We start from the raw sequence: 13,344 nt of genomic DNA, 5'->3' as shown, positions 1-13,344 counted from the left end.
TTTACTTTTTTTTTACTCTTCTGGTGGGGTGTTTTTTGCTTCCTCATATTTCAAATTGTTGATTTAATTTTCAGAATCCTCTACTGTACTGTTGAATCCTTGTATATTATTCTTTATTTCAGTGTATGCTTAATTTCTGACTGGTCATTTTCCTTTTTTTTTTTTTCGGAGTGTTCTAGAAAATTCTTGAGTAACCTTATAACCGTGGTTTTGAACTCTACATTCAATGTGAGGACCAGCTGCAAATAAAATGGAAGAGCTGTTGTACAGGAGACACCCCTATGGAGCAGGACTTGCTTCAGTGGGACTTTGGTGCTCACTGAGTCTGTCCCTTGAGTGTGTTACTTGTGGATGTGTAGAGTTATAATCTGGTATGGTCTGACATTGACCACTGGGTCCACTGGCTCTTCGGTCTCCAGGGAGGTGCAAAGTCACACTACCTGGGGCCACCCAGCAGGAGCTACAGAGAGATCTTCAGATTCCTCCTCTTTATATCAGATTTGGGATTGCCCAGACGAGGCCCAGCTATGAAGCAAGGCAGATTGGTGCTGGTGCTGGGTCTTAGGCCTTTTATTGATAGGTTTGGGGCTCCCTGACCCAGCTGCAGCTTGTTTGAAAGGTTTTAGCCTGAGAAAGGACAGACCATTCATATGCAAAAACCTCCGCACAGAGCTTGGGTGGGGTTGTAAATTGGATGAGATGGGGTCTAAGGGAATCACCAGGGTGAAGCAAACAGAAATGGCTGCCAGTCAGCCCTGGGACCAGGGCAGTCCCAGCTTAGGAACAATGATCCCTGCAAGCACATTTATCTGGGAGAAAGCTGCCCCCAAGTTCCTGCCCCGATGCCAGACAATGCAGTTCCTCCTCATATGTGTCTGTGTCCTCCAGAGCCTCTCCTTGGTGCTGGAGCTCAGGGGAAGCAGGACCTTGTAAGTTCAGTTCGAGGTGCTGGCCTTTTAAGAGGAACAGCTAGGTCTCCAGCAGCCTCTGTGTCACTGAGCACCAATCTGCACTGGTTTTTACAGCCCATAATTCTTACTGCCCATAAGGACTTCTTTTCCCAGCTCTGGTGCCCTAAGACCCCTTGTTCCTCACAGGTAGCCTCCACAGAGATGATCTCCCTCCCAATTAAAAAAGTGGCACATGTGGGTGCTGGACCAGCCCGTTCCGCACCTCTGCACCTACTACCAGTCTCATGCGCTTTCTTCTTTACTTTTCTAGTGTAGGACTTCCATTCAGTTTGCTTTCTAGCAGTTCTAGATGATGGTTGTTCTATATTTATGTTGTAATTTTTATGTGGTTGTGGGAGGTGGTGAGTACAGGCATCTACCTACGCCGCCATCTTCCATGAACCTCAAAACTCAGTCTTAATTCAACCCTCCAAAGACAATCACTTGAACTATTTTGGAATGTTGTCTTCGGATTTCCACTGCACCCATAAACAGCCATTCACTGCTTTCTTATTCAGAGGCTTTCTCATTACATTATATCATGAACATTTGCCTCAATCATTAGTTTTCAAAAACAAAATTTTAATGGCTCTTTAGTATTGTTGGACATTTAGTCAAGTTCCCATTTTTTCTTTTACAAGTTACAACTTGGAAATCATTGCACTGGGACCCCTGTGGGCATGTGATAATTTCCTTGGGGAAAGTCCCATGAAAGGGAATTGCTGAGTAAGGAGCACTCACTCTTTAAAACGATGTCAAGCATATTGCCAATTGCCTTCCAGAAACACAGTGTTGAGTTTATATTCCAAGCCTGGATTTGCACCTCTTTGTTTCTCCTGCATCTTTGGGAAATTAAAAAAAAAAAAAAAAAGGAATGTTTAGTTCTGATTTTCATTAGTAGAATTGAGGATTTGCCAAGTATTTTTTTAGCCGTTTATATTTTGATTGAGTGCTTTACTTATTTCTAGTTGGAATATTAGTCCATATTATGTAAATACTTATTAAATATGAAGGATATTAACCCTTTGGATATTGTAAGGGAGGAAAAATCCGTTTTTTCTTCTACCCTCGTCGGTTCTGTGGTTGGGACCCTGAAAATTAGACTGACAACAAACAGGTGAACAAGAGAAAGCCAGAGCTTATTCATAGGTGCACTTAGCATGTACAAACTTGGGCTTATGTAGCATCTTAACAAAAGAAAATAAATCCGTGGAGAAGTAATAAGACAAAGGAAAAGGGGTTTAGGCTTTTAGGGGCAGCAAACTTGGGAAGATAAATATATGAGGGAAACTAATGGAAAATAAGGGTCATTTTAGTAAGATCATTTGCAGACCCATCTCAGGTCTGACTCCATCATGTTGGCCATAAAATTCCTCCAGGAGCCGGGATGCATGGCAGCCCTCACTTCTCAGAAGTGTCTGCTCTTAGTCAGATAAGCAAGCTTTGAGAAGGCTTCTTTCTGTATCTGTTGACTCTCATTTGCCTCCAGTTCATATCATCCTTATGCCATAGTGGCATCTTTTGGGCTGGTACGTTCTGATCCCCTACAATATATTTTACAAATTTGGGACTTTATAATTTTGTTTGTGGTGTTTTTGATGCATGGATTTTAAAAATAATTAACGTGAATAATAATTAAGTAGTCACAGTTAAACTGTTATAAAATCTATCAGTATTTCCTTAGGTAGTTTTTTCACCTTAGTGTTTATCCTTAGGAATTCCAGCTCCACTTCAAAATTGAATAAGTAATGTTTCTTTCCAATGGTTTTTCTTTTTTTTTTTTAAAAAAATGTATTTTTATTGATTTCAGAGAGGAAAGAAGGAGAGAAAGATAGAAACATCAATGATGTGAGAGAATCATTGATCAGCTGCCTTCTGCATGCCCCCGACTGGGAATCGAGCATGTGTCCTGACCAGGAATCAAACCATGACCACCTGATTCATAGGTTGATGCTCAACTACCGGGCTATATTCTTTTTCTTTTGTTCTCTGTTTTTACAATTTAGTTTATCATAGTATTCATAATGGCTGAAAATAAGGTTGTTTTTCTTATCTCCCATTTATTTTCCATCTTCATTAGACATTTCATTAGTTTTCTTGATGAATATTTCTCTACTCTGGCAAGTCAAGCCATTAGATTATTGCTTTAAAAGTCGTAAGTTTTATTTACTTTAGCGCATCCTTAAAAATACATGGGTAAAGAAAAATCTACCAGATTTTCTGTAACCTCTGCCTTTTAAATTTTGTTTTAATGGAACATGTGCAACTAAATAGGAGAACACCTTTAGGGTTAATTTTCTCACTATGCAGTCAGTCTTGGCTCACAAGCCTCATGTGGCATCACCATAGACATCCCTGGTCTTCAAACAATGGCAAAGAAAGCAAGCCTATGATTATGAAATGGGGCTGAGACTTTAACGATTTTACGATCTTGTTAGAACTGTTGATGAAATGTTAACGTGCCTAATTAGAGGACTATTTTCATTGTTCTGCAGGGAATGGATTAGAGGAAGGCCGGAGTTAATGCATGGAGGCTCTGGTATTAGTTCAGGAAGGGAGGATGGCGACATCCAGTTCTGCAAACCCCATCCCAAGGAAATTTAATCAGGGAGTAGGATTCAATTTGTAGATAACAGACACCACACTAGGCATTGAAGGAGACAGGGATCGAACACAGGGAAATCGTACTCAGTACATGAAGGAGCAGCTGAAGGTGGGGCCTCTGGAAGGCCTCTTAGGACAGCTCCTTGGACTGGCCTGCCTGGGAAACTGAGTCACAGTCAGGAGGCTGGGGACCCGGGGACCACGGTCATCCACACCAAGTCCTCCTGCCAGATCTGAACAGCAGCATGGATGTCCCACTTATTCCTTGCTTCACACGCTTCCTAATTCAAGTCATCCCAAAAATTAGAACTAGGCTGTGCACTGGAAGTTATTTTGGGTCATGCAGCTGATTGGCAGAACCTACACCGTATTTAAAACCTTAGCTGTCAGGGAGTCTGGAAGTGGTTGTTTGTTTGTTTTTAGCCTCCCAGCCCCATGCCTGGAGAAAGGTGAGTGAACCCCCTACCATTCCCCTGAAGCAGGCTGTCCTGGTGCAGGAGTGTGTGAAAGGGAGAGTCTCTGCCAGCGGTGACTGAGAGTTGGGGGGGAGGGGAGGGGATGAGAAGAGAGAGGAGATGGTAATGTCAGAGACCAAACTGGTTGCATTGAGTCCTGGTTTTGCATATTTTAGATGTTTTAACATCCCTTCGTCTTTGCTTAGTGAAATGATCAATTGCCATAGTGGAGCAAACAAATCTCGGGAGCAAGGTCATCTCAAAGCTTCCTCATACTTCTGAGATTCCTTTGAAGATAATATGTTTAAGTATATTTTCTTTTCTCCGTACATTTTTGTAACTACAGAAGTAGAAGTCAAAGAGGAGATGTTGTCTCAAAGGTGCCACCAGCCTCCTTCCAGGCTGTGGAATGTGCCTGGGGTGGCCCTGCAGGCTTTAAGGGTGTTGGGATGGGCAGAGCCCCAGGCATGAAGAACCTCACCTTGGGGAACCTGCTGGGCCTGCAGTGAGTTTGCTTGTTGACTCAGATATGCCGCCTACTTCTGTGCCTGACTGAGGGGTTAATGCACCTATCACGTGCCTGGTCCTGGATTCCCGACCCTCCCCCAGACCTAGAGCAGGTGCCTGAGAACTCCTCTAGCAAGGCTTTCCCTAGCAGCTGTGTAAGTGCCTGTCTGTCTCAGTGTTTTCGTGTCCCACTTCAGTGTTGTCCATTGATTAAGGTGCATTGAGGAGGCCGGTGAACCTCTGATTTGGTAGCACCTAAATTGGGTCTTGGCTGCCCACGGCCAATCAGGTAGAGTTATTATTCAGATAGCTGCGTTCACTGCAGTGTTTCCCCCACCTCCCTGGATGCTATTATAAAATCTCTGGCTTCCTGGCATCTCATATAAGCATGATGTGCTTCTTTGTATCTATCCCTTAACCTCAAGTAAACTCATCTGCTGGGTGGAGACCTGAGCCCGTGACTCTCTGCCACAGAGCCAGCAGCTGGTGCCCTCCCTCCTCAGCAGCCATCTGGGACCAGGTGTGCCCCTCTTCTGCCAAGAATGTGCCAGGCGGAGGCACAGGCAGGTGTGGTGTGATTGGGAGATTATGATTAGAGGTGTTGTAGCACCTCCCCTCCCAGGTTAGCCCGCTGTGCTGATAGGTGTAGCTCTTACTCTGAAAGTGGAAGACTTTGTGGGCAGGTTCCTGGGCTGGGCAGCGAGGAGAGAAACCAGTTCAGATGGCCTCAGTGTATAAACCCAACTGGGAAGCAGACTCTACACACACTGGTAGTTAGGATGCTACAACCCACAGTGTAGGCAGAGCCTACGTTCCTAAAGGTGTTGATTATTAAAAATCTGTTTTCTCCTAGAAATAATATATACATGAATGTTGGTTCTCCAGATTTTCCATCAAAAGCCCACTTAACTCATAGTCTATTTTCACAATTCTGCATTCGCAGCACAAAACAGTAACCAGTGCACTGTGCAGATTCACCCAGGGTCCGGCTGCATGCTGCTCCTGAACCCAGCCAGGCCCGCAAAGCTCAGTCTTTGGCTTCAGAGTAGCAGGAAATGGCAGGGCAGGCCGCTGGCGATCAGACCTGGGCAGGCGGCAGAATCACCTGGAGGGCTACCACTTACTTCACTCTGAAAGTTCTCACTCTGGGGCCCGGGGTGGGGCTCAAGAATTCGCATCTCTGTCACATTCCCAGGTGGTGCTGATGCTGCTGGTCTCACCACCTTTGAGGACCACTGGGAGAGATGTGGGAGGAAGTTACCCACCTAAAGAAGTCCTGTATTTGAATTCCTAATGACGAGATTCTGTGTGCCCAGCAGTGCCCCACTCCCCAGTTATCCACTATCAACGAGGCTCTTGGTCCGCCTGTCAGTCTGGGCCCACCATTCCCTTTCTTCCTGAGCCTGGTGTTGACCATCGCTCTGGAAGCCGAAGGGTAGAGGAGTTAGTCACTCTCCCAAGTTCTCTGGAGGGTCGGCCATGCCTTGGGGACATCAGTGAGCAAGTGTGTGTCCCAAAGAGATCAGGTACCCGTGACAGGCGCCCGCCCTCCGGCTCTGCCTGGGCCAGGTGCCTTCCTCCGCAGAGTCTGATGCCGAAGTTCAGCTTTTCCCGAAGCCCCTTGAAGCCAAGACCCACAGCGGAGGACTCCTGGGGGCTCCATCAGGTTTTACAGAAATTGACCTGAGCTTACCATGCCCTTTAAGAACCCCCTACATTATACTCTGGGTCTCAAGACAGATAGACAAGGGGGAGATATTGAAGAAGGCAGAGCGGAGATCAGATCTCAGCCCAGCCTTCCACGCGGCCCGTGCCACCCCCACAAATCCTGGTTTTGCTTCCAGAACTCCCTCTGTTCCGACAGTCCCCACTGCCTCACCCATCCTGCACCTCTCCAGCTTCCTGCTTCACTGCCCCTCTCCACTGACCTGGGTGACTAATGCTTCCCAGGGCTGGAAGCTTTAGCCACTTCTTCCCACAAGACGGAGGGCGTCAGTGTCACTGCGGGGTGACACGGGTGGTGCCACCAGCAGAGACTCCCCATTTGCCCCTTGAGCCCCACACAGATGGCTGTGGATCCAGGGCTGTGTTCTCACAGGTGCTCCCCTGGGATACACACCACTTCCAGGGAATAAACTTGGGCTTCTCTCCTGTGGCTATGAAAGGAGAAAAGAAAAATGGGAGGATTATTTTGTTTGTTTATTAAATAATAACACATAGTTTCAAAAATAGTCTAAATGTTGCACTTACTGATTGATCAGCTTTCCCTCCAGGTGCAGCAGATAGCTTTAGAGTGGAATATGGGAAAACATGGGATGTTTACAAGCAAAATAATAGGAATGCTTAAAGTTGATATTCCAACACCTGCTATGAGCCCTCTTTATTTTTGACTACTTATGAAGTTTGTGAAGTTTGGGGGGATAAAAACACAAAAATTGCTTTTAATTTTCTCCTGTCATTATGATGCCTGGTGTAAAAAGTTGGCAGGGCCTTCCACCTGCTGGGCCCTGTGACATTCACAGGTGCTGGTGGCCAGGAACACGGCCTCCTCGGCTGCTCCCTGCCTTCGAGTGACCTGCCCCAGGTGCCGGGAACAGCAGGAACGCACATGCCCAGGTTTCACGGGGGTACTTCCTACAGACCTTCATAACCTGCCTCAGACTGAAACGTTACACTGCCTGCTGTGGGCAAATTATATTTCTTGTTGTTGGATTTACAAAAACACTGAGGGGCCTCCTAATGGTATACGTGACGTGGCGCTGTAAGTGGCGTCACGGCCGTCACCACAGTTCTGTGTTGCCCTTGTGATTGACTAGCACTGGCATCTGTGTGTGCTTCTCTCTGATCTGTTTTTTATTTGCCCCTCTCTAGTGGGATCTTGTGTGTGATAATGCCTGGAAGGTCCATATCGCTAAGTTCTCCTTACTGGTTGGATTAATCTTTGGCTACCTAATAACTGGATGCATTGCTGACTGGTGAGTACCAACGTGCCCACACGTAAACCTTGGGAAGCCACTGCAAGACTTTGCAGGCTAAAGAGGAGTGGTCAGTGTTAGATGCTGGTACTGTCTTTTCTCTGCCCCAGTGTTAGTGCCGGGACAGGCGCTGAAGCCCTCACCTGGAGAATTCAGAATGAAAAGAATTGACCAGTGCCCATAACAGACCCTTGTGAAGTGAGAATTTAAATTCACTTTAATTTAAATTAAAGAATTTAAATTCTTTAGCTGCAAGAATCTAGCAAAACCAGCCAGCAGCCTGCAGCCCTCTCTCCTACTGACAGTCAGGTTTAGACAGGAAGAGATGGAGGAGTTCGGCTCAGAGCTTTCTGGGTTGAGCCCCGATGGCTTGGATGTATAAGACGCATCAAAAAATGGGGAGAGGAGGACCTAGTGAACTTAACAGGTCGCACCTCAAAATGTCCCACAGGTTGTAGAGAGGGACAGCTCCTGAAGTTGGCTTGGCCAGCAGATGCCTCTGTGGGGTCCATGGGGAACTGGGCCTGGAGAAGCGGCAGCATTTGGATAACAGATGGGCATCGCAGGCAGAGGCGGGGCAGTGACCAGGTGAGAATGAATATGCTTTACCTGGGTGGGTGAGGAGGTCTAAGGGGTGGAGCAGAGTGCATGGTTTAATGAAGTGATGAGGTTGGTGAGGAGGGCAGGGAGGTGGTATTAGCGATGGGAATGATAATAATAATAGCAACAGTGTTGGCAACTGAGAGGTACTGACTGATGACTGTTGCTGGGCACGGTGCTAAGTATTTCCACATGTGAAAATATTCCATCTTCACAGCACCCTGTTTGGAAGGTACTGTTATCACCTCTGTCTTAGAGTGGGAAAACAGAAGTGCAGACGTTTAAGTAAAATCCCCCAGTGCACTCAGCTTTCAAGTTGGAGAGGCAGGATGTGGGGCTAAGTCCCACGGCTCAGAGCCTGCCTTTTCTCAAGGGTGCTGCCACTGTATCTCAGGCCTCCTGCGGTCACAAGGGCAGCAGCCGCAGTGACATGTCGGAGTGGGGAGGCAGCTGCCCAGTGTTGACAGGGTTTCAAGTAATGGGACTGCTCAGGGAGAGAGGCATGGGCTAGCTGTTCCCCTCACCGTTCCTTTATCTATCAAGGAATTTGTATGTGTGTGTGTGTGTGTGTGTGTGTGTGTGTGTGAATAAGGTCATCTTGGACCCAGTAACATAAGAACGATATAGAGCAAATCCCTTATGCCTGCACCTCCCCCTGGAGCCCTTTGGGCGGGGTTAGCTGAGAAAGCTGGCTCAGCAGGAGCCGGGGCACAGAGCAGTGCCTGGAAACTCGAGGAGTTTTGATACCACTTTCAAGTTCTGGGCATTTCTTTCTAAAAGCTAGCATCTATTTGAGAGTTCCTGGCATTAACATGTGTGATTGCCTGTGTGTTCAGAATTTGCTTAATCATGATTTGTAAATGTTTCTTAAGGACACGTTCCCCGGGGACAGTAACAAAGAAGCTGTGAGTGAAGAAGAGGCGTCTGGAAAGCTGTGCAAGGCCCCTGGGGGCTGGCAGGGTGGGGCAAGCACAGGGGGTTTTTTCTAACCAAATCTTGAGCTTAAAGGTGTTCAGAGTAAACTGGATGGATCTAAAAGATACTCCAGTGTTTTAACCACAAGGACTTGTATTTCCCAGATCGGCATTAAAATAGGTTAGGAAGATACACTAATATAATTCACATCACTTGTTTCTAAAGAAACGCAGACTGGACTTGGGTTCTAGTTTTCTTGTTCAGTCAATTTATAGGTAAAGCAGATATGGGCCTGTATTAATATCAGTCTGCAACGGGGTTTAAATTACTTAGGGGTGGTTTTGTGAATTCTTACTTTTTACAAGCTCAGGCTATTTGACCTCCCTGATCACATGCTAGGACTGGGGACAAAAAGCAGAAGAGTTTGGGTCCTCCTTCAGGAGTAAAAACCAGTGGATCTTGTAGACTCACTTCTCTGCAGTCCCTTTGTCGAGGCCTGGAGGTGGGTGGGGTGCCGTGGGTGATGGAGAGACAGGGAGTGCTCTGTGCTGTGGCTCTTTGAGCATTTGAGTGGGCCTCGGTTGCACTTGGAAAGTTTGGTGTTTTCCACCCTTAGCTTTTATTTATGGCTCTGTGCTCCCTGCGAGCCTTGCTGAAAAGGAAACGGACACGTTTAGAGGGAACTACAGATCCACAGCTGCTGGCCCAGTCACGGCATGTGAGGAAGTTGTCCGAGCTGGGGTGAGCTCTCTAAGACTGTAGTCAGCACATAAAATGTCAAGTGGTACACTTTGTCCTTTAAAAAGTTACCGTTCTCCCCACATGTTTTATTTGGGGACACACATCACATGTTTTAGGATGTGCTAGTTTAGATGTTCGAGGAGACATTCCTGACCATGGCGCTGCCAGATGACACCCCTCCCCCCACAGCTGGTTCTTTTGCTAGACATTCGCATTTCTCACCCCAGGAGCCCTTACCCCTTGCCCTCTAGCTCCTGGCTCAGCCCTGGCAGAGCCCCTTTGCCAGGAAAGGTAACATATTCACAGGCTCCAGTGTTTAGGGTGTGGACATCCTGGGGGGCCATTATTCTGCTCACCATGGAGCCTCGTTGATAAAGCCCTCTGTCTCTCTGCATTACAGATCTAGGGCTGTGGTTTTATCCCTCATCCCTCATGGGGTTCTGACGGGGAAGGCAGTCCACACTAAAACTCCAGGGGTTCTGACTTACACTTGTTGACCGTTTGCATGATCACTTGCACTTACTTATCCCTGACAACAAGCCCATTAGGTTGGCACTGACCAGCTGTTCCTAAGGAAACAGGAGGCTAGTTCGGACAAGGGTGGTCTTTCTCGTGACCATGTATGTAGTTTATAAGTCGTGGGCCTGGATAAAAGACCAAGGGCTCTGACTTTGAAGATCATATTTGCCCCACAGTTCCTAATAGTAATTTTATTCACTGACTTTAGCAATCATTTCAAAGGGAGAGATTTAAATAGTTTATACAAGTGAAAAAAAAGATCGAGGATCTCTTCTAAAGTATCAGAACATTGTAATTGATCTCATAGCTCCGCCTCATTTCACTAAACTGAAGGTAACTATGGGGAATGTTAGAAGCCTAAAAAATTCTGAATGAAATTGGTCCTATAGCACCCCTCCCCCCAAGTTTTCTGGAAATTATATTCATCCCCTTCATAGAGCAAAGCCATGTGTTACTGAGCATTGCTGTTGCTTTAACAGCTTTATTGAGAGATAATTTACATTTTGCATATCATAAAGCTCACCCATTTTAAGTGCACAATCCAGTGAGTTTTCATGTATTTATAGAATCACACAATCACCACCACACTAAAACATTTCCACCACCTTAAAAGGGAGTGTCGTGCCCATCTACATTCATTCCTCATTCTCACCCCCAGCCCTAGGCAACCACGAATCTACTGTTTCTATTTGCCTTTTCTGGGCATTCTACTTTTATGTAGATGCCTTGTTATAAGCACGTATAGGCTAAGTCAAGGCATTAGTTACTCTTCAGGTGTTTGGGCTGCCAGGCTTGGTTTTCTTCCTTTGACAAACAGAATTTCTCTCCAGTTTCTTTGTGAGCTATTCTTCTAGTACAAGCTTGGTTGGGTTATATTAATTTGTATGATTTTTTTCTCCCTAGTAAATTGATGAAGGAAAACCTGGAAGGCTAGGAAGAGAGGGGTGAAGAACTAGTTACCTTCCATTCTCATAGACTCCCTAACCCCCCTGTGGACCTCTCAGCCACTCCTTAGGAGCACATCACACCCTAGTAGTAGCCGATCTTGCCCAGCTCTATAATCTGCCAGTGTAGTTTTTTTCTGAGACACAGTGGCTTGGGCTCCTTCCACCCGCTGCTGCCCGGTGGGCTTCACTTTCAGGTTCACACCCATTATTTAAAGTTGAACTATCTTAGTTTAGTCTAAGTTTAGTTTTAAAACGACTTCTCATCATACAGTTGAAACACACTGGCAGCTGTCTTGGCCCCAGCTCTGGTAGGCTGTGTGAGGTCAGGCGCCTGACTAGTTACCAGCCCTGACTAAGGAGTTGAAGCTACTTCACTCAGTGTCTCTGTTGACTTTGGTGCCAGTTCCAAAGGTCAGTGATTTCTCAGGACATTTTATGATGGGTGTGTCAAGGTTTACATTTGGGGAGTTGTTATTGATTTTGTTACTCTTGCCTTGAATTATCCTCCTATATACTCAAAAATAGACTTACCAACAGGAATTGGGTTCCTGTTTCAGTTCTATTATGCAGTAGCTGTTTAATCTAGGCCCCTTTTTCTGCACAATGAGGCGGTCAAGCTACATTTCCCCGAAGGGCCTCTCTGTCCCTAGATATGCCACAGTGGGTCTGGACAGTAGGAAGACTTTTAGTCCAGTACTCATTCAGCATCTATTGAGCACCTACTGGATGCTGGGTTTTCAAGGCTGGCACCACGGTCCTGTGTAATGATGATTCCTAATGTTTCCTCTCTGTGCACAGGGTCGGCCGGCGGCCTGTGCTGCTCTGTTCCATCATCTTCATTCTGATCTTTGGCCTGACCGTGGCCCTGTCCGTGAATGTGACGATGTTCAGCACACTCAGGTTCTTCGAAGGATTCTGCCTGGCTGGAATAATCCTCACCTTGTATGCATTACGTAAGTAGGAGTCTTCCCAACCCATCTTGAAGAAATTGGCGGAAGTGTTTATGGCACCTATGTGGTTCTGGGAAGGGGCTCTGTGCTGGTGGTTTGGGATGGCAGTCTTTTGGAAGTGCAAACTTGAATGGCCTCAGCTGCTGTGAAGACAGTTTCCCAGGTAATGTCATCCAACACCCAGTCTATCCTGGTCTCTGGCGTGGGCTCAGGACACATCAAACGATATAAGGGCTATGTAACTGCTTAGAGAAGCAGGGATCAGCCCACAGCTGGTGTGGAGGGGCTTTTGCTTTCTTCCAGAATTTTCTGTGTTAATGTTCTGTGCACTTTCAAGTACAGCACATCATTAGGCATCCCTATGCTTGGTTCCAGAAAAACATACCCTCCACTGCTACCCTTTGTTCTGGGCTCAGTGTTTTCATTGCCTCTGTAAGAGTTTTTCTTCCAGCCCTGGCTGGATAGCTCAGTGGGTTAGAGCATCGTCCCAATACACCATCAGGGCACATACAGGAAGCAACCAATAAATGCATAAATAAGCGGAACAACCAATTAATGTCTCTCTCCCCACTTCTCTCTCTCTCTTTTTTAAAATAATTTTTCTTACTTTTTTTCCCCCCCGTAAGGCTGTGCAGAGTCTGAATTATCCACATTCTCATGTGCCTGGATATGGCTTTAAATGGACTGGACTCAAATCCCATGCATTGGTACTAGAAGAGTAAATGGCAGTATTTGTTAGTATTTGCTCTTTTTAGGGGGAAGAAAATTTTTTCTGCATTAATTCCTCATGTTTGTTGGACATAATAACTCTCCCATCCAATCTGGTTATGTTTTACTTCTTTGAAGTTGGTGTTTTCTAGAATACAGCCACAAACCCCTATGAAGGAGGGAGGTTTTAGGCATGAATGTTTTTACTTATTTTCTAGTTTTTATGCTTTCTAATCACCTGGTGAAAAGAACTGTTAGGAATAATGTAAAATTATTTATATGTTTTGTCTTTTTTCTTTTCCTTTAACAACATGGGTAGGAGTCAGTTATAGATTAAGTAGCATTTTCCAGTGAGGTCAAATAAGAATAGTCCTATTTCTCTTAAGTGACTTGTTAAAACTAGATAACATGCCCTAACCGGTTTGGCTCAGTGGATAGAGCATCGGCCTGCGGACTGAAGGGTCCCGGGTTCG

General features: G+C 45.9%; 1 protein-coding gene and 1 long non-coding RNA gene across 2 annotated transcripts in view; both read left to right on the top strand.

Annotated features, from left to right (window-relative positions):
* SLC22A23 (solute carrier family 22 member 23) overlaps positions 1-13,344 on the top strand; it is a gene marked incomplete at its 5' end in the record, with an annotated part of 167,320 nt that overhangs the window by 32,253 nt on the left and 121,723 nt on the right. Inside the window, 2 exons of the mRNA XM_006766417.2 lie at positions 7,388-7,491; positions 12,012-12,166. Coding sequence (XP_006766480.1) covers positions 7,388-7,491; positions 12,012-12,166 — 259 coding nt within the window. The remainder of the gene's footprint in view (positions 1-7,387; positions 7,492-12,011; positions 12,167-13,344) is intronic.
* Positions 12,173-13,344, top strand: part of LOC107183514 — a 71,392-nt gene continuing 70,220 nt past the window's right edge. The window contains exon 1 of the long non-coding RNA XR_001514302.1: positions 12,173-12,326. This is a non-coding gene — a long non-coding RNA (uncharacterized LOC107183514). The remainder of the gene's footprint in view (positions 12,327-13,344) is intronic.

The sequence above is a fragment of the Myotis davidii genome, unplaced genomic scaffold, assembly GCF_000327345.1.
Source record: "Myotis davidii unplaced genomic scaffold, ASM32734v1 scaffold540, whole genome shotgun sequence".
Taxonomy (NCBI): domain Eukaryota; kingdom Metazoa; phylum Chordata; class Mammalia; order Chiroptera; family Vespertilionidae; genus Myotis; species Myotis davidii.
The sequence above is the reverse complement of the archived record's forward strand: the minus strand, read 5'-3'. Positions and strand labels throughout refer to the sequence as shown.